Source organism: Musa acuminata, chromosome BXJ2-8, assembly GCF_036884655.1.
Source record: "Musa acuminata AAA Group cultivar baxijiao chromosome BXJ2-8, Cavendish_Baxijiao_AAA, whole genome shotgun sequence".
NCBI classification, from domain to species: Eukaryota; Viridiplantae; Streptophyta; class Magnoliopsida; order Zingiberales; family Musaceae; genus Musa; species Musa acuminata.
In genome coordinates, this window is record NC_088345.1 from 53,799,461 (window position 1) to 53,822,382 (window position 22,922).

Below are 22,922 nucleotides of genomic sequence, written 5' to 3' on the forward strand. Positions count from 1 at the left end.
GTTGTGGCAGGTGGTGGGGCTCGCTTCATTAACACTTAACTGGTAAAGGAGGATTAAGAACAAAATCTGAAACAAAAAGAAAAGGAGTAAAAATTCATTTTTAACATTTAGGAGTCAAATAATTAGTCCAAATCCCATATCTTTGATTTGTCATTGTTTCTTTATATGGTTTTTATGCATTTTTTTATGGAAATTAATACAAAATTGAGTCTAATTTATAGATTATTAAATTGATAATCATCCAAAAGAATATTAATTAAATTCAAACCCATTTCGGACTCTTCAATATTTTTAGCCCCTAATTTTCAGGTACATGAGTTACCTCAAACTACCTTCTTAACAGCTTCCTTCCACTGGGTGCTTGCAGCCTCTTCAATCACAACACTAGCAGAACAAGTACTGGTAATAAGGTGTATGAGCACTGGAATTCACTGAGAAAACAAGTTTTTAGCCGAAATAAGAAGTAGAATAGCACCAAAACATCATGATCTACTTGACTACATTGCAAGTTTACCCCTCCGGCCATCACAGCTCGTCAAAAACGCTGCGTGGCCAAAGTAGTTGTAGTTTGTTCCAAGTTCCTTATTAGAAGGTAGATTATGATACCCCAGCCATCGTATGGTATATGAGCATGCAATTTCTAGATCTCAACAATACTTCTTTGCACAATTCAGTATCCAGCAAGATGATACTTTGCAGGAAGAAACAATGCTGATCTGCGAAGGACAATATCTTATTTATTCGATAAGAAAGTTCACAAAGGCAAAAATAGGTGAAGTTTACAGAACAGCAGCCAAAGAGCATGAATAAAGGTCAAAAGGACTGCTGGAGTTCAGAGGAACACAAGTCAACCTTGTCCTTTAATTGCATCCTCATCCCCAAATTCCTCATGTTACGCAACCAAAACAGGGCACTTTCCGGATCCAGAAAATCAAATAATCAGCTGAAACAAATCTCAAGACCTCTCCCACCAACTTCAGCCTTCAAGCACTGGAAGCCGCATGAATCGAGCTCAGCAATAGCCCTATCGATGATCGTGCAAGATAGCACTGTTCAATGGTCGAGGGAGGCATTGGATGACAAGATGGAGAGATATAAGCATTAGTTGCAAAAAAATAAGAGTTGTGGGGGATACAATGAAAGTATGAAAAGTAGTTATATCTACAATTTAAAGTCAGTGGAATAGGGGGTTTGATATATCATTGATATTTCAAATTTCAATATGAAAAAGAAGAAGAATCCTTCAACTGTATGTTACAATTTAAAGCATGCCATTTCTTAACCTCAAAATGCAACAATGAAATAATATATATGGAGAAAACAGAGCCTATCCTTCGTCCTACAAGGTACAAGAACCAAGTCGCATATTCTGAATGTTTCTATTAGGTTGTCTCATGCTCATTTAATTTCTGCTTCTACTCGATGGTCAAATTGCATCTTGGAAGTCAAGGTTATTCCTTTTTCTTTTTTTACCCCACTCATGATCCTGCATGCTTAAATATCACAATGTCATGTAGTAGAACACAAAGGGGGACAGAACACTTTTAGAATTCATGTGCTATTCGGCTACTGGGTGTTTAGTTCAGACAAGGATCAATCCTGCAGCAGATAAACTCTTAACACCAAAGACTTAAATTCCATGTATGCACAGTCCGGTTACAGCACAACTTACATTTAATTGGTGTTCAAGTGACAAGATATGCAATGTACCACAGGATGCCATCCATCCCACGCTTAGCCTATAGAACAACCCTAACTATAGGGATTGTACATTAAAAAAAAATCATCTAGCAATTCCTTTCAGATTATTTTTCTGCTGAACTTTTGTTTATAATTGTTTGTAATGCATAATTTAAGTGGCATTTTAGGTTTTTATCCTTCACAACCAAAGCAATAACAATCTTAAATTATCAGTCCTGTAAAATTATTTTCCAAAAATATAGCAACCCCAGACAAACATTTTCTTACATGTTTAAAAATTAGAAGCACTCAATATATATGCGTGCGTACATCTAATGCATTTAGACTCCCTTTAAGTGTAATATGGTGAATAGTGAAATACAAAACCACCATTAAAAATTAAACATTTAATAGCATCCACAAGAGATGCTCATATATGCATGTCTTTCTACGGTTATCACATGCCGCTTTCCTTGAAAAGACCTTGTAAAGCTCTTTTGTGCTTCTTCCCTTATAACACAGAAAAAGACCTTGTATTTTTAAAAAGTTTTGCTCTCCAAAGATCACTAGATTTGAAAGTTGTCTCCTTAAAGCCTATTTTCATTTCTCTTCTTGAAATGCATGTGTTAGTGCAAATACTGTGCCAAACTTCCTGTATCACAAAAAGCCTCCATTACAGATTTCGAATGTCAGTCTCTTTAGACAGAAGCCAATAACCCCATATTCACTGTATATATCTTGGTATACATGCATATCCACAAAGAAATTTATCCATATAACCATCTAACTCCATTAAAAAAATTTCCCACAAATCTTAGCCAACTCATGAAGGCCTTCGCTAATTTTCCTTGTTCTACTACTAGCCAATCCATTATTCCTTCTACCTCACATTTGTGTTTCTCCAAGTTTGTCCACCTCAGGCTATTAGTTACTATTTTTTAACAGCTGTATCGTTTTCAGTGATCCAAGATCATTTCATTGTCAATTGTTGCTGATTATATGGGCGGTAGGTGTTAGAATTAGAACAAAATTCATCCCTATGGTGTCAAATTGTCAATATCCTGAGAAAATCTTGTAATTCATCTCCTCGATTATGCCAATTTAGTAGCCAGAACCAAATTGCATTGCCAAATGCCATCCTGAAATTGTACCAGTACACTTTTTCTCAAAGTCAGGGCAACCAAAGTAAGATTCTTATAAACAGATCATAATAGTTCTGAAACAGAAGAGGACAACTGAATAAACAGATCATACTAGTTCAAAATTTTTCTTTCAGGAAAACAAGACTATTATCAAAGCTGGCAATGCCTAATTTGTATGCACTGTCACAACTCACTCTTCTCAAGGTTTTTACATTTTAAAATTTTTTTAGTCTAGACTGTCAGAAGTCAAAAATAAACTCAAATATAAACCTAAAATGAATTTCACCATAAAGATTCAACAAAAAAGATAAAGATTTGATAAGATGACAAAGAACAAGAAGCATACATGTTGGCAGCAGTGTCAAAACACACCCTCCACCACCAGCCCCGGTCAGCTTGGAAGCTAATTTGTACTTCAGCATGGTTCGAAGCACCGTCTCTATAGCAGCATGGCTTACCCCCATGCACTGGAGTAAACCTTGATTCATTTCCATTAACTCCTCTATCTTTTCTTCTCTTGCAGTGATGGATATGTCATCTTGAGCAGGTGATTGTATAATGGCCGATAATTCCTTGCTAATAAAATCGACTGCAGTAAACACAGAAGCCATAGCATCCGGATGCCTGGATGCTCTTTCAGATACACCAGCAACCAGTGCTTTTGTGTTCCTCCCAACCTTTGTATTAGTGATGAGCATTCTTAGAGGAGCACTCGACTTGATGTGAGTCAACTCACCCGACCTGAACTGAATCATGCCACCTGTTGCATGTGCACTCGAAGTTTAACCACACAACGAAATGGCTCCATAGAAACAAAAAATGACAGAAAAAAAATGATAACATATGCAATGATCAATTATCAAACTATTGAGAAGGAAGAACCTTATCACACAACTCAAACTTTTTACCCCATAAAATGAAGAGCACAGACGATCATCTCTTCTAGAATGACTATGCCTCAATATGATAGAAAATTATGCAGATTAACACAAGAAGAACACAATTACACGACTCAAACAAGTTAATTAAAGCACCGCAGAAGATTACATACCAAATGTGCTTACGGTGTTATCAATGCCAGATGGCTTTCCATGAATAATCTTTTCCCCTTCGAATGCCCATCTAGTCACCAGTTCAAGCTCATTCTTGCTAAATTTAAACCATTCAGTCTGCGAGGTGTCGACGCTTATGGCATCAGATAAAGCAAGCAGAGCACCAGCGACCGAGACGCAGAATGAAGCAGATGAACCAAGCCCCGATCCCAGAGGCAGATCCGACGTGACAACCACTTTTCCTCTCTTGTAGCTGGGAAAACAGAAACAATGAAAAGGCTTAGAATGCATGGATTAAAGAAGAGAGAGAAAGAGAGAGAGAGAGAGAGATGAAGCAAATGAGGGGAAGAGAAAAGAGTGTTAGCATGGGTTGATACCCATGGATCGAGGTGTAGAGATAGAGAAAACAGGAAACCCCGGAAGAAAGCCAAAATTTGGCTTCGGGGATGTTCTGTTCTTCGACGAGGGCAGCAATCGACTTGATTCGTCCCGGCGAGCACGAAACTGGGGTTGAAGAATCAGCAAAACCGTCCCCCAACACCTCCTTTAATCTCGAGGACGACCAAGAAAACACCAAGGCCATATCCTTAAGCTCTAATTCTACGGATCCATCACCATTCTCTGGAAAGAACAACACAATATTTCTACTTCGAGCACAAGGCTAACGAATTCGAAAACCTAAATCCCTCAACAACAAAAAAAAATAAAAAAAATCCGATCTTTAGTCGCACGAAAAATCGACGGCGGAAGAGATCCAAACCAGTGGGAAGGGGGGAATCAAGGCGGAAGGAGACGTAGGTGTAGAGGTCAATGGCGGCGGCGACGGCGGTGGAGCCGTGGACGACGGCGTGCTCGCCGGAGAGGATGATCTTGCCGGGGGCACGAGCTCGGACCTCCGCCATTAACAACGAACGGTGCACGGAAAGCTCACAATCCGAGGCCAAGACCAAGAATCAACAACTGGTAGATTTCAAGCTTGCCCTTCTCTACTCCATCTCGCTTACCAGATTCTCTCCTACACGTGAACCTCCAAACCAATAAAATTTGGTTGGCTTTCACGTGGATGTCACGATCAAAACGAAAACGTTTTCCTCGTCGATCACACGATGCAACCAATAAAAGGAGGACATAAATTTTAGATTTCTTTTTCTTTTTTCTAAATTTTCGTGTGATATTCCAATAAATTTACTCCAATTTTCATACAACAATAATTCTAATAATGCATGTATTATTTGAGCACATCATTTCCCTTTCCCATTCACGATTTTATGGTTGATTCATAATAGTTTTATGCATCCAATCGAGTTGTTAGATTTCAACGTATATTATCGTTGATATTGATAATTTACTTAAGATATGAAAGATAAATCGATCCTTTGCGAGCAGAAATAAAGGGATATCGTAATTGAGTTCTTAATATTTTAATTATAAATCACGTAATTTATAGAATATTTGATTCATTGAATGTAAGTAATTAAGGGAAAATAAGTGAGGTTGGTGAGGAAATCACGTGTGCACGCATGCCTATGCTCGTTGTTCACGTGCGGTGGATATGACCAAGACGGGAACGCCCAAATCGAAATATTCGTTTTGAGACGAAGAAAAATGTATTATCAAAATAAATAAGTACAAAAATAATACCAAAACTCAATGTCATCGAGTAAAAGAAAACTGAAAATATATATATATTTTTTTATTTATTTATTTATTTATTGTAACATCCATGATTAATCCCATATCGAAAGTGGGTAATATTAAGATTGACTTATAAGGGTATGATGAATGTACTACTATCAACTGCATTTTGATCAGTGATTTAGACCAAACGAAGTTGATAGGCTGAGGGGGCACTTCCACCTTAACATGCCATCTAATCTATGAATAATCCTTCGTATAGTTTGATGCTCAATATTAACTATAGTACTATTTACTATGATTCAATCTAATTTTGATAATCGGTTCATTAATTTATTAAGATTAAACCATTGACTAATAATATTTATGACTAAGTTAATGATACTAAACTTTATAACCTATATAAATTTATTCAATTTTTTTTTTATTTTTAATATGAAAATAAATTGGAATATTATAGTCTTTGTTGATACATCCTTAATATAATAAAAAAATATTTTAATTAAAAAAGAATATTAGATGAAATGGCTCGATTGCCCATCAAACAAAAGAATCAAAGAATCGTTGAACGACCAGCAGCACTTGCCATCATCCACTCTCTCGATCCAGTAGCATCCTGCATATTCCAGCCGGACATGGCAAGGAGGCTTCGAGGAACCCATCAAGTTTCAGTGATACGTCTCACTGTTTGATCCACTCAATTCAGAAGCTTCCTTCGCTTTATTCTACCGAGTTGGGAGTCATGAACGAAGACGACGAGTTCCAAAGCAGGTTTCTTCGTCACCGTTATTCCGTCTAAACCAAGTGGTGGAAAAGAGTCGCAGGAAGAGATCATTATTCCCTGCGACGACAATGAAGTATACACGCATCAAAACACAATCTTCCCGTCGTCCAACTTGAGAAGACAGCATATCCTCATCTCCAAAGATGCCATTCTTAATCTGATTCTATATATGCCTCCCTTTACCGATGCTTCTGGGAGAACAGTAGCTATTCGAGAAACCCAAGCCATGAAGCCGTCGCAGATGCCGGGGGAGAGCTCTTGGGGCCACGAAGTCAAGCGAGCAACCATGGCTTTGGTGGGAAGTCTGACGCAGAAGCTACGCGAGAATTCGAGGGCTGGTGCCGGAGCATGTCGGAGCTCCGTGAACTCGGAAGATCCCATGAGAAAACTCATGTTTCTGGGGCCATGGAGCCACACATGAATCCAGTCGACTGCAGTTGCTTCGATGCTCTCGATCGTCTTGGTTGGAGTCGTAGGGGAAGGAGAAGGGTGAATCGAGTACTGCAGTATGATCTCGTTGGGAACTTATTCCCGTCCACGCATAGATATTATCATGGAAGGAAGGAAGATTACGACATGGTGATGATATGAACATTGAATGCTTGATTCTGATATATGAGTATTTTACATCCAACAATTAACTTTCAAATGAAGTCATTCCTTCGTTCTATATTTCCCTATGCAAATATAAATAAATTATATATATATATATATATATATATATATATATATATATATATATATATATTCCAGCATTGGAAACGATGGGCCCAAAAGGCATTCGGTCGGAGACGGCACTCCACAAGACGAACCACAGCCCATCACTACACCCGATCGGGCTTTCTTCCATCTCCTCTCGATCTGTTACTCCCTCACATACATCATCATTGGCGACGAGTATAGACGGCAAAGCCATCGCTCGATCCTTCCGGAATGAAATCGCCGTCGAAGTCCGATCCGTCTCTCAGAACTACAACAAGGCACGGATCTGAAACCCCTCTCGCGTAGTCTCCGATTCGATCTTTCTTGGATCGACCTACCCCGGCGATTGATTGGGTTTTTGCGTTCGTTTCTTTAGTTGGAGAATCTCAGGTGCCGGGGCTGGCGGTGGTGAACGTGGGGGTGCGGAAGGACTCGCAGAGCTACGTGAGCATGAAGCGGAAGTCCTGCGCCGAGGTGGGCATCCGGTCGATCGATGTCGACTTCCCCGAGCAGATCTCCGGGGTGGACGTGGTTGCTAAGGTTCACGAGTTGAACGACGACCCAGATGTACATGGTTCGTCCTCGAGATCCTCCTTATTCTCGACGTTATTGGTTATATCTGATGATCAGGAATTGGTGCCGTGGAAACATGATGGAAATGCTGTAAATTATTTTCTGATATTTGAATTGGTACGGCATTTTAGTTACTTTCACGTGTGGAAGGTCATTCTGGTTCTTCTTCCTTTTGTCATTGTAGCTAACTGCTGATTAAACAAGCCAAAATTGCTACTGGATAAAAAGATCTGAGCTGTTTCTTGAAAATTTTCATTTGGGTTTGCTACCTCTTATTCTACAAGAGAAACTTTCTTTTGGAAATATATTGCTTGTGTATCTGAAATATATCAAGGCATGTTTGTCCAGAAGGATAGGAAATTGTGAGGAATTCAACTTTCAGAAATGTGCTACTATTCCTTTTTAATACTGGAAAGCAAGGAATTCTTGATTTATGTTCATTAGTTTTTAATTTATCAGGCTTTCTCATTCTAAACATTCTCCAATTCTCCATGCTTGAATGTGGTATTCCTTGTCTACCATTTTGCCACAAGGCATTTCAAAAACGAATCATTTCACATGTACTACGTCTCATAATTTTGATGTGTGAACTCTAACAAATTTGTTTTGGTTTTTCTATCCAAATTGCTTCAACATGAACTCTTCAGATACTTCACCAGATAAACATTGAATCGCTCTCTGTTTCTCTTAAGAATTGCTTTATACTTGTTTTTTGTTTCATACATATATAAATTAAATGCTTCTTAATCTGGGGTCATTTTTAGTATGACATATGTGTTCATGTTTTATTCTATCTTGAGCATTTCAAGTTAGATCCTTTTATGAGTTTGTCAAGTTATGCTTTACTTTTGCCAGCCAAAAATTCTGTTGGGGCTTTAGCATGTTAAATTCAATCCTTACCATATAGGTTTGCCTTGTACAGCTTCGTCATAGTTTATCACATCATATTATTTCATTTATGACATCCATTTAAGTTCTAGTCTTATAATTTCCCATTTAAGAACTAGTTATGTTTAATATGAGTATTTTGGCTTAATTCTCAGGGATACTTGTTCAACTTCCCTTGCCAAAACACATAAATGAAGAGAAAGTATTGAGTTAAATCAGTACTGAGAAAGATGCTGATGGATTTCATCCTCTAAATTTTGGAAAAGCTTGCAATGAAGAGAAGAGAGCCCTTATTTCAGCCATGCACTCCAAAGGTATATTTAACCACAAAAATTCACCATCTAGGTTATCTAATGGATGTGAGATTTCCTTTAGTGCTCAAAGGTGCTAATTTGGGCTTCAACTTACCTAACACATGTATTTATTTTGCAGGGATGTCTTGAACTTCTAACACAGTGGAATAAGCATAAAAGGCAAAACGGCGGTTGTTGTTGGCCGGAGCAATATGGTGGAATTATCAGTGGCCCTTCTTCTCCTGAAAGCAGATGCAACTGTGACCATCATTCACTCGCACGCTCATGATTCTAAAAGCATTATTAGAGAAGCTGACATTGTTATCACCGCAGCTGGACAAGCCAAGATGGTAAGCTCGATAACTGTGATTTCAAAAAGTACAATTCATATACTGTATGTTTGTATTATCATGGAATGATTCTTTAAAGCAAGTACAATTGCTCTGATAACTTATGCTGGCCGGTAGAAATTGTTATGCTAGATAAACTGTCTAGTAAAAAGATCTATCATGTCTTTTTCAGATCGAGGGAGACTGGATTAAGTCTGGTGCTGCTGTTATCGATGTTGGAACCAATGCCATAGATGACCCTAGTAGGATATCAGGTTACAGAGTTGTTGGGGATGTTGATTTCGAAGAAGCAAGCAAGGTGGCAGGATGGCTAACACCATTCCCGGGAGGTGTTGGACCGATGACCGTCGCAATGTTGATCAAGAACACTTTGGATGGTGTTAAACGTAAAATCACACAATAAAGGTCTCTTTTCTGCTTGCTGGTTTTGCTATTATTGTTATATACTGCAGAATGGCCTGACTTGATAGTTTAGCTTTTAATTGCTATTTACCAGTAACAGTGAGCTTTGTGCTTATAATTTTTGATATACCATATGTTTCTTTAAAACTGTGAGCTTCAACAAAAAGATCGGTTTAACTTTTATGTAGATTATGTAATAATGTGGCTTTAACGTGTCAGAAATTATTCCATTAACTATTTGCTGCTTCCTGCTCAACTTCTCGGTTTAATTTTGTATTTTAGTTGCTTGCAGTCAATCCCTAAATTGCTAGAAATTATACTACACATCATAAATGCAATTATGGATTTATAAATAACCGATTCCATTGTTTAGATATCACATTTATTTCAACTCATGTTTATCAATTATCATGACCAAAATTCTCTTTTGAGGCAATAAAGGCAAAATATCTTCGATGTGAAGCTATGGTCATGATGAGAGACTATATTAAATCTCCTGATGAGATGAATTATGAATCATTTGTGATTCTTGACACTACCTTACTAATACATCATTGCTCTTAGCTCTCGGAAACTGATGCCTTTTTTTTTTTTGCTAACTCTGGAATTGTTGGTTTAGGTTTTGTTATTGGTGATGAAGACAACAACATCAATCCCTCAGGAGGTATTCCAAGCCAAGCAAGCAACCCCATCCAAGCTGAATGTATGGATATCTTTAGAGGGCTGTTTGGAGTACAAAAAGAATACCTTATTGACATGGAAGTCAAATGCTCCTTACAAGCTATAAGCTATCTCAGCAAAATCATATTATCTTACACTGGCATCCCAACTCAAATGTTATCCATTGGGCTCCTATCTAAAGAGAGAATAACATTAATGCTCATGATCTAGCTTACCAAGCTAGAAACAGTTATGCAACCACTTATTATGAAGTGGACAATAGACCTCATCTCATGCATACCACCTTGTAAACTTACAGCTTAATTAATATTTTTTTAAAAAAATTACATATGTGCAATTGAAATTAATTTTAATTGGATATTAAGTTGATAATTAAAATAAAACTTTAATTCTTTATATTAATAAAAATTAGGAATACATTATATTTTACATATTTTAAATTCAAGAAAAATTTAATCACGATTAAAATTGGCTATCTGAAATTTCTGGATAAATATTAATGATATTGACGTATGTAGAGTTTCTTAATGTTTCAAAGGATATACGCTGTGTTAAATTTTGTGACGATATTACGTTTTATCGCAAGAATGAATGCAAACCCAAAGAGAAAAAATATATATATGGTAAGTGACACTTTCTGTCAGTACAACAGAAGAGTTCTGAAGAAGTCAACGAGCAAAAGTTTAGTAGAAATGCATTGTTATAATATGAATCTTTTTTAACGTATTGATATTTCTATAATTACAAAAGTAAAATATTTAGATTTATTTATAATTTTTTTTAATGTTCCGGTTGGTGATCATGGACGTGCGATATCATTGAGGATCGCAGATGACTGTTATGGATAATGTGAGTGATAACGAGATATGAGAGCTGCTTTATATCTAGGTCGATGTCAACATAATTATCGAGCGATCATTTATCGTTTTATATTTGCATCGATGCTTATGTAAATGTTGAATGATCCTTTTGCTACTTGTAGCTGTGCCGGTATTGACGTAGATACTAAACGATCTTTATTTTTATCATCGTTCTCTTTATCTACAATAATCATTTAGGACCCTCAACAACGGTGTCATCGTCCACCACCGTCAATGTTGCTTGCTATAATCGATATCATTTGTCATCATCAACTAAAAATATTATTATTATTTTTTATTTTTTATATTTTTATTGATAAAATCGATGATATTAGGGTAAATAAAAGTTTTACTTTCATATAATTATAAAAAAATATTAATATATTATTTTTAAGCGTAGGATCGAGATTTTACGATAACATGTAATTAGCCCACTTGTAATTTAAGTCGGATCTCACAGCAGCGCTGAAAGAGAGATTCTCCGCATAGTTTCCCTCTGCGTTTCGCAGTTTCGTTTCACCCCACCGCGGCAGCGGAGAAACCTACAAGAGCGAGGGCGGACATGTCGAGATCCGCCTGGCTGTTCTCTCTCTCTCTCTCTCTCTCTCTCTCTCTCTCTATAAGACTCACATTGTCCTCGTTGCCGTTGATCTCTATTTTTCTCTTGGTCTTCCCAGATCCGCCTTTTCTCCGAGGAATCTGCCATGGCTCTTCCATCGTTCCTCGGTAATCTTTCGACCTCACTCCCTTTTTCCCTTACTCCTTGCTATTGTGGATCTTCCGACGCCGTGTTCTCGTGCTTCCGTTCTTGAAGGCTTGTTTGATCCATCTGCAGTTCTGGTAGCGAAAGTTGTGTGACTTCTGCTCATTTTCTCTTTGGATATTTGAGCCTTTTTTCATTGGGTGGTGATTGCCACAAACAACGAGGGTTTGTCTTTGAAGGAAGCGAAGCTCCTCCATGTGTGGATTCTGAAGGTGGAGCAGTAACTTTGTTTCGACGCCACGTGCTTAATGGTTTCGTGGTTGATAAACTCGCATCAAGAAAAAAGTTAGAAGTCCGATTCAAAGAAACACAGACGAAAAAAGAAGAGGAAAAGAAAAATGGTGCTTAATTGTAATTGGGTGATTAACTATCGAGGCATGGAGATAATAATATGGACCAGTTTGGGACAACAAGTTTGAAGTTAAATCTGATGCATCCCACGGCCAACTGTTCAAAAAAAAAAACTTTTTTTAGGAGATTCATGGCTAACAATTAATCCGCGTTATGACTGAATACAACTTCCCGACTGATGTAGTGGAACGTGGAAATAATATGCATTCAAGGGAAAGAGGAGTAGGAATTGCTTTATGACTAGGCTCTCTGGTTTACATCTTGTGTTATTCCACGACGAATACATTTTCCTATATTTTTCTCACATTTGTTCATCTGGACTATTTTAAGGGAATCGTCACTTGCTCTTCTGTCAAGTTTCATCAATAGCAAGTCTCTTACCCATATCTGACTTTGTCAGAGCTTAACACTAGTTTGCATTCTTGATTCAAAATAGGGAATATTAGACAAATTCATATTTTCAGACTACCGAAGCTTTGGAACTTTTAGAATCTAATTAACTATATAAAATAGAGTTGTCAACTATGTATGAGACTTGTGGATGAAGTTGTCTTATGGATTTGGGCCTTCTCATGTGCAATCGACTTGCTTTGCCCCTATTAGATGTCATTTGACATTGTGAAGATGTAGAGAGAGAGAGAGAGAGAGAGAGAGAGAGAATATCTTGTGTGCAAGAATTTCACTTCAATTTGCTAGGAGGTACACTTTCTGGTTACTTTGTCTACTGAAGTGTTCTTTGTGTCCACTTTATTTTGTTCTGTGGCAATTTTTTCCAGTTTATTTATGAATAAAAACAACATTTATAGTAAACATTTGCATTACTGTTTCTTGTTAGGTGCCCCTAGGACAATTTTCCATGGACACTCTTCAGTTGAGAAGCCTGTTCCCATCCTTGTTTCCAGTACTGTTTCAAAATCTTTATTACAGAGGGTTCCAGAAGAATGCCAGAGATCTATTTCCTCAATGGTTCTCCCAAAACATTCATTACATGTAAAGGCCTCACAGAATACATCAGCTTTGACTACGAATGGTAAGTCATGTTCAATTACATACTATTTTACAAATTAAAAAAAAAACTTTGATACTTCTCACTGTTTGCTAGTAACATGTTAAAACATTACTTTTTATTAAGTTCTGCAGGATTGATATTTTAATAATCATAATGTTACACAAACATGACTAGAGAAAAAACTTCTAATACATAAAAGTCATGGTCATAATTGAATGCCTCCATTGAGTCAATTTGGGAAAGAGTTAATCCTTATGGGAATGGGGGACTATTTGAAGTTTTCATACAAAATTTATGAGATTCTTTTGTCATATCCAATTAAAGTGGTTGGCAAGCTGGCCGTCTGTTCTTCTTTTTGATAACCTATTAATGTATATTCTATAGCTTGTTGATTGACATCCTAAGCAATATGCCATTCAGACACATAATCTTGATAGCAATTTTTGTCCCTCTAAATGCAGCTGACACCGATCAGAAGAATTCAATCACCTCAACTTTTCCAAATGGATGTCAGGTCAAAAATTTCTCTGGCTGTTTTTAGATACTTGGAGAGCTTTCATGTCTATACATGATGCATTTTTTGCTTCTGAATTCTTTATGCTTCTCTGTTTAGGTAATTGAAAGCAGGCGGTGCTCTTGCTGCACCTTTAACTTAATAATGCTGTGTGTGCATCAAATGTAACTCTATCTTAAACATTGATCAATATGCTTATCCCCTTGTTGATTGATTTATGGCCTTATGGGTTTGCAATAACTTCTCAGTTCCTATCTGTGGTTGCTTAGGCTATTATCAATGTATTTGTGTTTTTTTTTTTTCAACGGATCAAAACTTTATCCTGATTAGAGCATCGAATATTATCCAATGCATATAAATTTTCAAATATGAAGTCGAATTAATAACAGATTAATTACTAAGTCGAATTAAACTCCATCCTTTCTGGTTCATACTGCTACTAAAGGTCTTGCAATGCTTTGAAGAAGTTAAATTTCAACAGTCAATGCATCAATTAATTGAATCACACCATGTTTTTCTTTTAATATTGTTAGAGGGTCAATTTTCTGTATCAAGCACTCACCTCTGGGCAATTAGAGATGGTGGAAATATTGATTCCTCTCATCAATACCAGGAGGCATTTTATCCATCAATAAAATATATCATTAGATAAAATCCATGATAAAATTGCCACCATGTTTGGATAAATAACTGAAGCTATCTGGTCTAATTGCCTTGTTGCAGTTTCTTGTCAATGTCTAGTATTTTTCAATTAGAAATAGTGGGGTGAAACAATGATCTGGCACATCTAGATCCCTTTGCAGCTATTCACCTGTCATATGTACAAAATAAGACAATATGGCCTCAATGACTTCTTACTGGATGTCTTATCCTATTACTAAACTGTAATTAATATTCCAATTGCATTTGACTAATCTGTAATTGTGTGTCAAACACCTATACTTCAAGAAGACAATGGATGGCCTGCCGGATTACTCCTTTATGACCTGGATGATCGAGGTTTGGGCTAAGAAACAAGATTTCTATTTGTAGAGGTAAGATTATATATCTTGCATTTGTGGAAGCTTTGGTTTGCCCTCTTTTTTACCTATACTTCAAGAAGAGAGAGATCGTAGGGTGGCCAACTCTAGCACATTCCTTCCCATTAGCTTGGGAAGAAATATGGGCATGGAACATGGCTAGCTTTCTTTCTCTCTCTCCTATTTTGTCATTGTCAACCCTTCTATGATAAGGTCTCCATCCCTCTACTCTTTTCATGAATATCTTTTATTGGTTATATAAAAGAACATTAAAGCTAGTTGGTAGAACCCTTGCGAATTCTAAGCTTGGGGTTGATCTCTTTAGGGGATCGGTCTCCTTGAAACTCTATAGGGGTTTCTTCTTCCAAGTTACTTCTCAAAGGTTGCTAAAAAGTTTCATCTCTTGCTTATTAAAAGAGGATGAATACATGGCTATTTATAGATCTTCTAAACCTCAACTCCTAATAGGACTCCTACTCAATTATGACTCATACTCAAGACTCCTACTTCTAACCAACTTCTAATGCTTCTCTAAGAAGCAAACTCCAAACTAATCCTATCCTTAGTTGGCCTCTTCATGATCTTTAATAGGGGTCGGCTAGGTAGGTTTTACATGATTGTCCCGATCAATGAAACTCAATTAGGACTATCCTAGCTAGAGTCCTAACACTAGTGCCCAACTTTTTTCCTTGTGCATCTATGACCATATTTTATCATGTCAGTTTCAATTGAGGATTCCATGCTATTGATAATTGAGCTATATCATATCAGTGGCATTGAGATTCATTAATGCCCTTTTAACTCTTAAGATTTTGCTTGCTTCACTTCCATAGAACTTCTCAAACCAAACAACAGAATGAATCCCCAAACAATAGAATCTTCTTGATGACCAGTTATTAATAACTATGTAACTACATATGACAAGGGTGACATGTGCATTCTTGTAAGGATGTTTGTACAGTTCTGAACCTTGTCATCCACTGTGGTGAACTACTTATGTTCTAATACTTCTCTTACTGTTCCTTTAGCCTATGGTCTGGATATGGAGAAAAAATCTAACATAAAAGAACATTTAGAGAACTTATTTAGCCATTGAACTTTTAAGTCTCTTATGTCCAATGGGAGATGGGACTAACCTGAATGAAGCCATCAGACATTCTTCTCATGCTTCTAGATCGAGGTGCTCCATGAATGTCTTTAAAATAGATCAAGAAAGAATATATTTGATGATGTCCTTTTTTTTTCTTTCTACGATTTGGTGGCCTAACACATTATTCATACAGATCATTACTTTTTTTCTCTTTTTTTCTACAGTTGACTTTCAATATTGGTTTTCTATTATGAGATATTGTGTTGTTTCTTTGACCTGGGTTTTCTCGCGAGAATGTTGTTTCAATGCAAAAAAGGAGACTTCACAGCAAAATTTTCGATTTGAATTCTCTGCATTTTGAGCTCATTATAAATGCTGGCACCACTACTTTGGTCCTAGCCAGTCCATTCTAGGCCCATTCTTATTTTTAGGGGGTGCTTTAAATTCATGACTGGATTGGCAAATTGTTTGAGTAGACTGGTAGAATAATATAAAATTTTGCTCTCCTTATTAATACGTTCTGAATATCACCTGAATTGCTCATTGCATTACAGACATTGATCGAGGAGGTCTGTGACCTAACAGATATCGCAGAGCTCAAAATGAAGGTATGTTTGGCATCTAATCAATCTAACATAACGCTGACTTTAGCACTTCATAATAAATCCTGATTAATGATCAGCACTATGGGACAAACATCTTTGAGCTATAATCTAATTTGGTTACTGGAAGATATTGCACCTGATATTTTTACTCTTTTAGAGCCTTACTGATGTTGTTACATGCTTCTAGACATGCTACATTTCTAACATCATTTTCCGATTCCTCTTAGATTGAGAAGTCAATACTATAACTTTTAATATACATACTTCCGTATTAGGGGCTTGGGGCTATATGTGAAAAACAGTCCCATGAATCTTGATAATCACAAATTTTTAAGAGTAAAGCAAATTCAAAGACCCAGCAATTTTTGTGTACAGCATCCTAATGTACATAGCTTGCTTGGATATATGTGAAAAGACATAGGTACCTTCTTCTTCATAGTGATAATCACTAATGTTGAATGTTTTGTTTTCCAGTAGAAATTGAGGAAAATTCGAAGTTGTTCTTCTTTCTCACTCATATTTGTTTTTCCTAAGCAAATTGCATTAGATATTTAGACTTACTGTACGTGTAATTCATGCTCCTCTAGGTTGTGTTTAAAATGGTAGTTTGTATGGCAGACCCTGCACTTATGATCTTTTTTTTTTTTAAATTTTCAACTCGCCTGAATTAGCTGCGAGTTTCTAGGTTCTACACACTTGCTGTGTTGCTAACAGTATATTTCTTGTGATGAACCTGTGATTGATCAAGCATGTAATGCCAGACATCGATGATGGCTATGAGAAATAGTAACTTTTTATAATGGTCCCTATATTTCGTTATAATTTCAGGGGTTGAGAATGGTCAACCTTTTTTTTTTCTCTTCTGAAACTTGGGTTTAAAGTTTAAACGACAAGTTAGAAGCCCTGTTGCTCTTATTTGCATCCTCTGTGTAGATTCTATTGTGACAGTTCTCAGTTGCCTTACCGTTAGCCATTACTAAGACAGTAGTTTCCTTGTTTGTGTGTGTGTCTCTCTCTCCCTCCAACAACTTTTTTAGTTTGATATGAGTTGCTTCTTCTCGGTGTTGCATTTGATGGTTCTCCTTGGACATGCGCCTACCTAAAAATTTTTAATCTTTCTCAATTGGTGCTTCATCAAAGTCAATTATTTCTCACTGTATCTTGTAAGATCACTTATACATCCCAACAGCTAAACCTCTGAGGAAATGGTTTTTTTATGTCCTATCCACCCATGATTTTGACATCCAAGTATAATAATCTGAATTGGAAGTTGGAACTAAAGATAACACTCAGTTAGCCATTAGCTTGGGATCCTTTATTATTGCTATGGAATTTTCTTCAGGTTGGTGATTTCGAAATGTTCCTGAAAAGAGATGTAGGAATCTCAAATGCCCCAAATTCAGTTTCAGCTCCTATTGAGTCACCAATTACAGCACCACCAATTCCAAGCAAGCCAATGGTGGAAGCAGTTCCTTCTTCCCCTCCTGTTCTGGAGCAGAAGTCTCCTGCAACTGCTTCCAGTCCATTTACCTATGTTTCTGCGGCAAAGACATCAAAGTTGGCAGCTTTAGAAGCTTCTGGACTGAATGCATATGCTCTAGTATCATCATCTACGGTGTGCATGACTTAAATGGGATAGTCTTTTTCCACTTTATGTAGTAATACTCTGATTTTTTTTTTTAAATGTTTGCTGTACCCCCTTTAGGTTGGTTCATTTCAAAGTGGAAGATCGTTGAAAGGGGAAAGACAGCCTCCTATCTGTAAAGAGGTTTTGTGATAAGGATATTTGATGACTTGTAATTTTATACAAACATATGCTTGAATTTATTTCTGAAGAATTGCTTGTATTTAATGATCTTGTGATTCATAAATGATAGGGTGACATCATCAAAGAAGGGCAAATTATTGGCTTCTTGGATCAATTTGGAAATGAACTTCCCATTAGAGTGAGTTTTCTTTAATTCCCTGTCTGTTATACTTTTAGTTGAATTGCTCTCCATAAATAATGGCATCAGTATGATACTATTTAAAAGCATGGTTCACCGTCCCAGTCCATACCGGTTTACCAACCGGTCGTCGATATGGGGTACGTATCGAACCATACCAATGTACCAACACACGAAACGATGGGACATATTGACAAGCCGATATGTACCACTCATACTGATCTCTTGTCGGACCGGTATGTATTGCCTAGTATGGGAAGTATGCCGCGATATGACGAACCATGCTTAAGAGACTAATGTATTCAAACAACTTCACAAGACTAAATGACACTTGTCTTTTTGTGCAGTCAGATGTAGCTGGAGAAGTAATAAAGATCCTCTGTGAGAATGGAGGTAATGTCGAAGTCCATATTTAATTATTGCATTTATAGTACATCTTATCTTTTGGAATATGATTGTGCCTGCTGTATCCAAGTTGTTTGTATCTGCTAAGATTAAAATGGGAAAGCCCATGAGAGCTCATATTCTCAATATGAATATAAATTACAACCACCCTCTTTATCTTCCGACTGCTTCACTTCCACCTTACAAATCAACCAGCAGCTTTTCTGGCCTTCATGGAGCCAGACACCACCAACTTCCTTACTCACCAAAGTGATTGATATTTATTGTTAATTAGTTCATGCATTGTTTCTTCTTCTATATTTGAAACTTCCTTTCACAGCTTCGGTAATAAATTGACTTGAATAGCCGAGGAACTCATTGATCCAAAGAACTGCTCCTCTTCCATTGGTTGCAGATTTTGTTATTCTCTGTGCAATAGTCAATCAAATATGCCTCAATAGTTCTCCTTTTCTTATATATCTGAACTTGGTTACAATGGTTTTTGTGTATATATCAAATTTCTCTTCTCTTACTGCTCTTGAAGCAACAATGGGAGGGAAACCAACATCATTTTACTCTCCTGAACCCATTTCTCTCCTTTCTTCTTTCTTCCATCGCTCTCTAGTCTATCATGTTCGTGCATATGGTATGCATCTTCCTGTTTTGGATAACGTGGTACATGGGTCATGCTTACTAGAAGCTAGGTATCGACGTCTAGCGTTTGCCAAAGATGGTTAACTGTAACCCTGTGGTTTTGTGTAAGATGTGGATTTTCCTTGAGCTCCATGATCATGCTTAAGCCCATGGTCATTGGTTGCAACCGAAGCATGTAATAGCTTTTCCGTTACAATTGAAAAATATGGACCTCAACCACTTGCAGTAGATATAATTGTTTTGCAAGTAGTGATGGTTTTGACATGCAGCAAGTTCCTTACAATTAGAATGCAAAAGAGAATATAATTATTTACCACCAACAGTTGAAATTAAAAGAAATACTAGTGTTGTGCCCACACATGCTCCAACACTAACTAACTAAAGCTTTCAACCAAGGTTCACATTTTGTACCGTATCAGAGTATTGAGCTTAGCTTGATACGGTACTGCTCGATAAAGTTAAAATATAAAAAAAGAGGCGACGTCACCTCATTTCTTTTGCTCACATGGGGAGAAGAAACATCGCCTCGTTTCTTCTGCTCGGTTTCTTCTCCCTGTGAAGCTCGCCTAGGCTTCTTCTCCCCGCGTGGATGAGAAGTCGTCGACGATGCCGAGGCCTCATCGCTTCAGACGAGGAGGAGGCGACATCTCATCTGCAGCGTCTAGCGAGGGAGGGCGGCGATGGATTGGGATTGTCGAGGGAGAGTGGTATCGGATCTCCAAGTTCTCCCTCTTCTCCCTCGGCTAATACCGCTTGGTAACAGGCAGCGACGGTCGAAATATACCGTCATCGACTAATTTCGGGTGGTAACGAGGCGGAAACAGCCCCAATCGACAGTACTGCCCGGTAGCGGGCGGTCCACGTACCGATCTGCTAGCAAACCAGTATGTATCGCCCGATATAGGCGGTATCATTCGGAATTAAAATCCTTACTTTTAACAAAAAGGAATGAATCTTTGAATTCATATTAGCTATGGAAATTGTTGTTATGAGTTCTACCTAAAATCAATTCACGTGCCATTGAACTTGAACTCACCTTTGCTTGCTAATTAACTTGAGCTATCTATTAAAGAATTGTAGGAGAGAAACATGAAGGTTCAAGATGAATTTGTACAAAGGGGCTTATAAGGAATTGATGAGAGTCAATTAAAATAATCTTACTCGTTGAAAATGACATAAGTGTGGATGTGTTACACAAAGTGGAGACACTGATGTAGGACCATTCATATTGCAAGATGCCTTATACTATTGTTGAAGGCTAGGCTAATATGTGCTGTATTTTCCAGGAATGCTTGGGGTATAGGAGAAAAGCTTGAGTGAAATCTCTTAAGGAACTCCTGATTGTGTCAAGTGCCACTTTTGGTTTGCAAATGGCAAATCAAAGGCTAAGGGTTAAACCACTTTGACTGGATTGTTTTAATCTTCTTTAAGTCAACAATGTTTGTTGGGTCAAACATTTAATGCTTCTTAAATCCTAAACCAAAAGTTATAAATATGGAAATAGTAGTTTGGATGGATTTATATGTATGCAAGCCCACCTCAGTAGTGGTGCTCATATAGAATATTGTTTTTCGAACCTGCTGTATATATCATGATCAAGAAATAGAATCATGTTTGGCCGCATGTGATTAATGTGAACAATGTTAATTTTTTGTTTGTATAGAGAGTAGTAAACATATTTTCGTATAAGATATTCACTCATTTTTTGGTTTCTCACCAGCCTTTTTTGTCTTACAGAAGCTGTTGGCTATGGAGATCCCCTTGTTGCCGTCTTGCCTTCATTCCACGGGGTAAAGTGAGTCAATCTTCATTCCCTCCGTGCTCCTGGATTTGCGGAGAAGCTCTCCCATGTTGATGATTGCTGGGGAAATCCATCTGATTTGGCTTTTAATCTTTGAACTGTCATGGCGAACCAAAAATTCCCTCTTTTTATGCGCCCAAGTCGTTTACAATTTTCAGTAAATGATATCAACACGAACTTAGATCATGTGCCGAATTCTTTAGCTTTCCTTGGTCAGAGTTGAAGCTTAAAATCACAAGTAAGCGAAAAACTCTTGAAGCTATTCTGTTCATGAATGAAAACCTCATTGCTAAATACAGCTGCCCTCATTTTGGAACTGGTCACATTGTTGTGACACGCACAAAATTTCTTCAGAGCTGAACTTGCCCATCAAGCAGGTAATTCCAGCATGTGTTTTGACTTGCCCATGCTGGATAGGTGGAGACAAAGGAAGGAGGAAAGATTGCAATTTGGGGTTTGATTTGATTTTTGCTTGTATCAGGAACAAGTGACAAGAAGATTAGACGAAAACTGATTGTTTGATGGATGGATCTTGTGGTACACAGGTTATGTTTCCTCTTCTAGTAGCATACATCAGTTATGAAACAACAACATAGTAATTTTAATCATTTGTAACAGTTCTTGGTTGAGTTGTATAAATATGTTACATATCTGCCTGGTCCCATCGCATGACTGATCTTTGAGTTGCATAATATGTTACAGTCATAGAGGTTGAATGGTTCTGAATTATGTAATATTGAACTAAACTGTGCTAAATCGAACTTGCTCTGATATTATCATAGATAGGTCTGAACTATATTTCCAAAATGTTTAGATCAGATTAACAAGTGTAAACTCATCTAATATATATATTATAAATTAATTTCTTTTTTTCTGCTCATCTAATGTGTATCCTCTCCAAAGTTAATTATTGTGGAATATTTTCCATCCATTATCTGTATGTTCAAACCCATCTGTCACAATTTTATATAATTTTTCTGAGAAATAATAACCTTTCGACTCTTTGCATAACCGACATTGCCAACCTCGAGCATGCGTAAAATATATGTACGCATGTCATTTTCTTTCCCATAATTCATTCATGAATAGCTCTTTCTTAGGTAACAATAGAGTCTGAACAGAATTCGCGATAGGTTACGTTTCCATCAGGTCAACCCCACGTGCTCAAATACGAAGATATGGCACGTTTATAACGCTCTATGAGTCAATGGCGTCGGAGTCCTCAAATGGGCTCCTACTTAACATTCTTGACGTTATATTACCATCCCTCATGATGGGGGCAAAAAGATGACCTTTCGTTTTACGTTCAACGATGGCATCATCTTGATGTGATGACGATCGACTATCGCAATGATTAATGTGGTCAAAATTTATTATCCGATTACAACCAAAATATTGAAATTTAATAACAATTTTCCAATGCCGTTTGATTTGAAATTTGTGATACGAAAAGATGAAATTTATTACACACACATATATATAATATATATATATCATTTGGTCTCATAAAATTCATATTAATCACAGACAATTTTGATCAGCCATAATTCGTTCGAATTATAAGACACAAATACCTGAATATACTTAGCAATCATACTATAACGGTAGCTGATGAAAGATCGTTATCGATTAGAGTGTTTATGGAGATTGATTGCAAGAGCCAAAGTTGGTAGATTTGATAAGATAAAATATTATAGAAAAATTCATTTGTTTTCCAAAAAAATAAATGAATTTATGGCGATTC

General features: G+C 37.1%; 2 protein-coding genes and 1 pseudogene across 3 annotated transcripts; 2 read left to right on the forward strand and 1 right to left on the reverse strand.

The window, feature by feature from the left end:
• Nucleotides 1-712: 712 nt before the first annotated feature.
• On the reverse strand, nt 713-4,977 carry LOC135620318 (mevalonate kinase-like). 2 transcript variants are annotated; one of them, XM_065123196.1, is made up of 5 exons: nt 4,635-4,977; nt 4,252-4,495; nt 3,874-4,127; nt 3,169-3,582; nt 713-1,049 (listed from the first exon to the last, which is right to left on the reverse strand). In XM_065123196.1, exons 1-5 carry the CDS (start codon nt 4,774-4,776, stop codon nt 940-942), a joined length of 1,164 nt encoding a protein of 387 aa, XP_064979268.1. In that variant the 5' UTR covers nt 4,777-4,977; the 3' UTR covers nt 713-939. The 2 variants fall into 2 exon arrangements, with proteins under 2 accessions (XP_064979268.1, XP_064979269.1); XM_065123197.1 differs by having other exon boundaries at nt 837-1,024; nt 4,635-4,897.
• Nucleotides 4,978-7,042: 2,065 nt separating this feature from the next.
• Nucleotides 7,043-10,489, forward strand: LOC103996404 (bifunctional protein FolD 2-like; annotated as a pseudogene).
• A 1,121-nt stretch (nt 10,490-11,610) lies between these two features.
• LOC103995580 (uncharacterized) lies at nt 11,611-21,364 on the forward strand. Its single transcript, XM_009416194.3, has 9 exons — nt 11,611-11,768; nt 12,992-13,186; nt 13,627-13,679; nt 16,343-16,396; nt 17,736-18,008; nt 18,099-18,161; nt 18,271-18,339; nt 18,687-18,732; nt 21,115-21,364. The coding sequence occupies exons 1-9, from the start codon at nt 11,747-11,749 to the stop codon at nt 21,174-21,176; spliced, it is 837 nt and encodes a 278-aa protein (XP_009414469.2). The 5' UTR covers nt 11,611-11,746; the 3' UTR covers nt 21,177-21,364.
• Nucleotides 21,365-22,922: the final 1,558 nt, after the last annotated feature.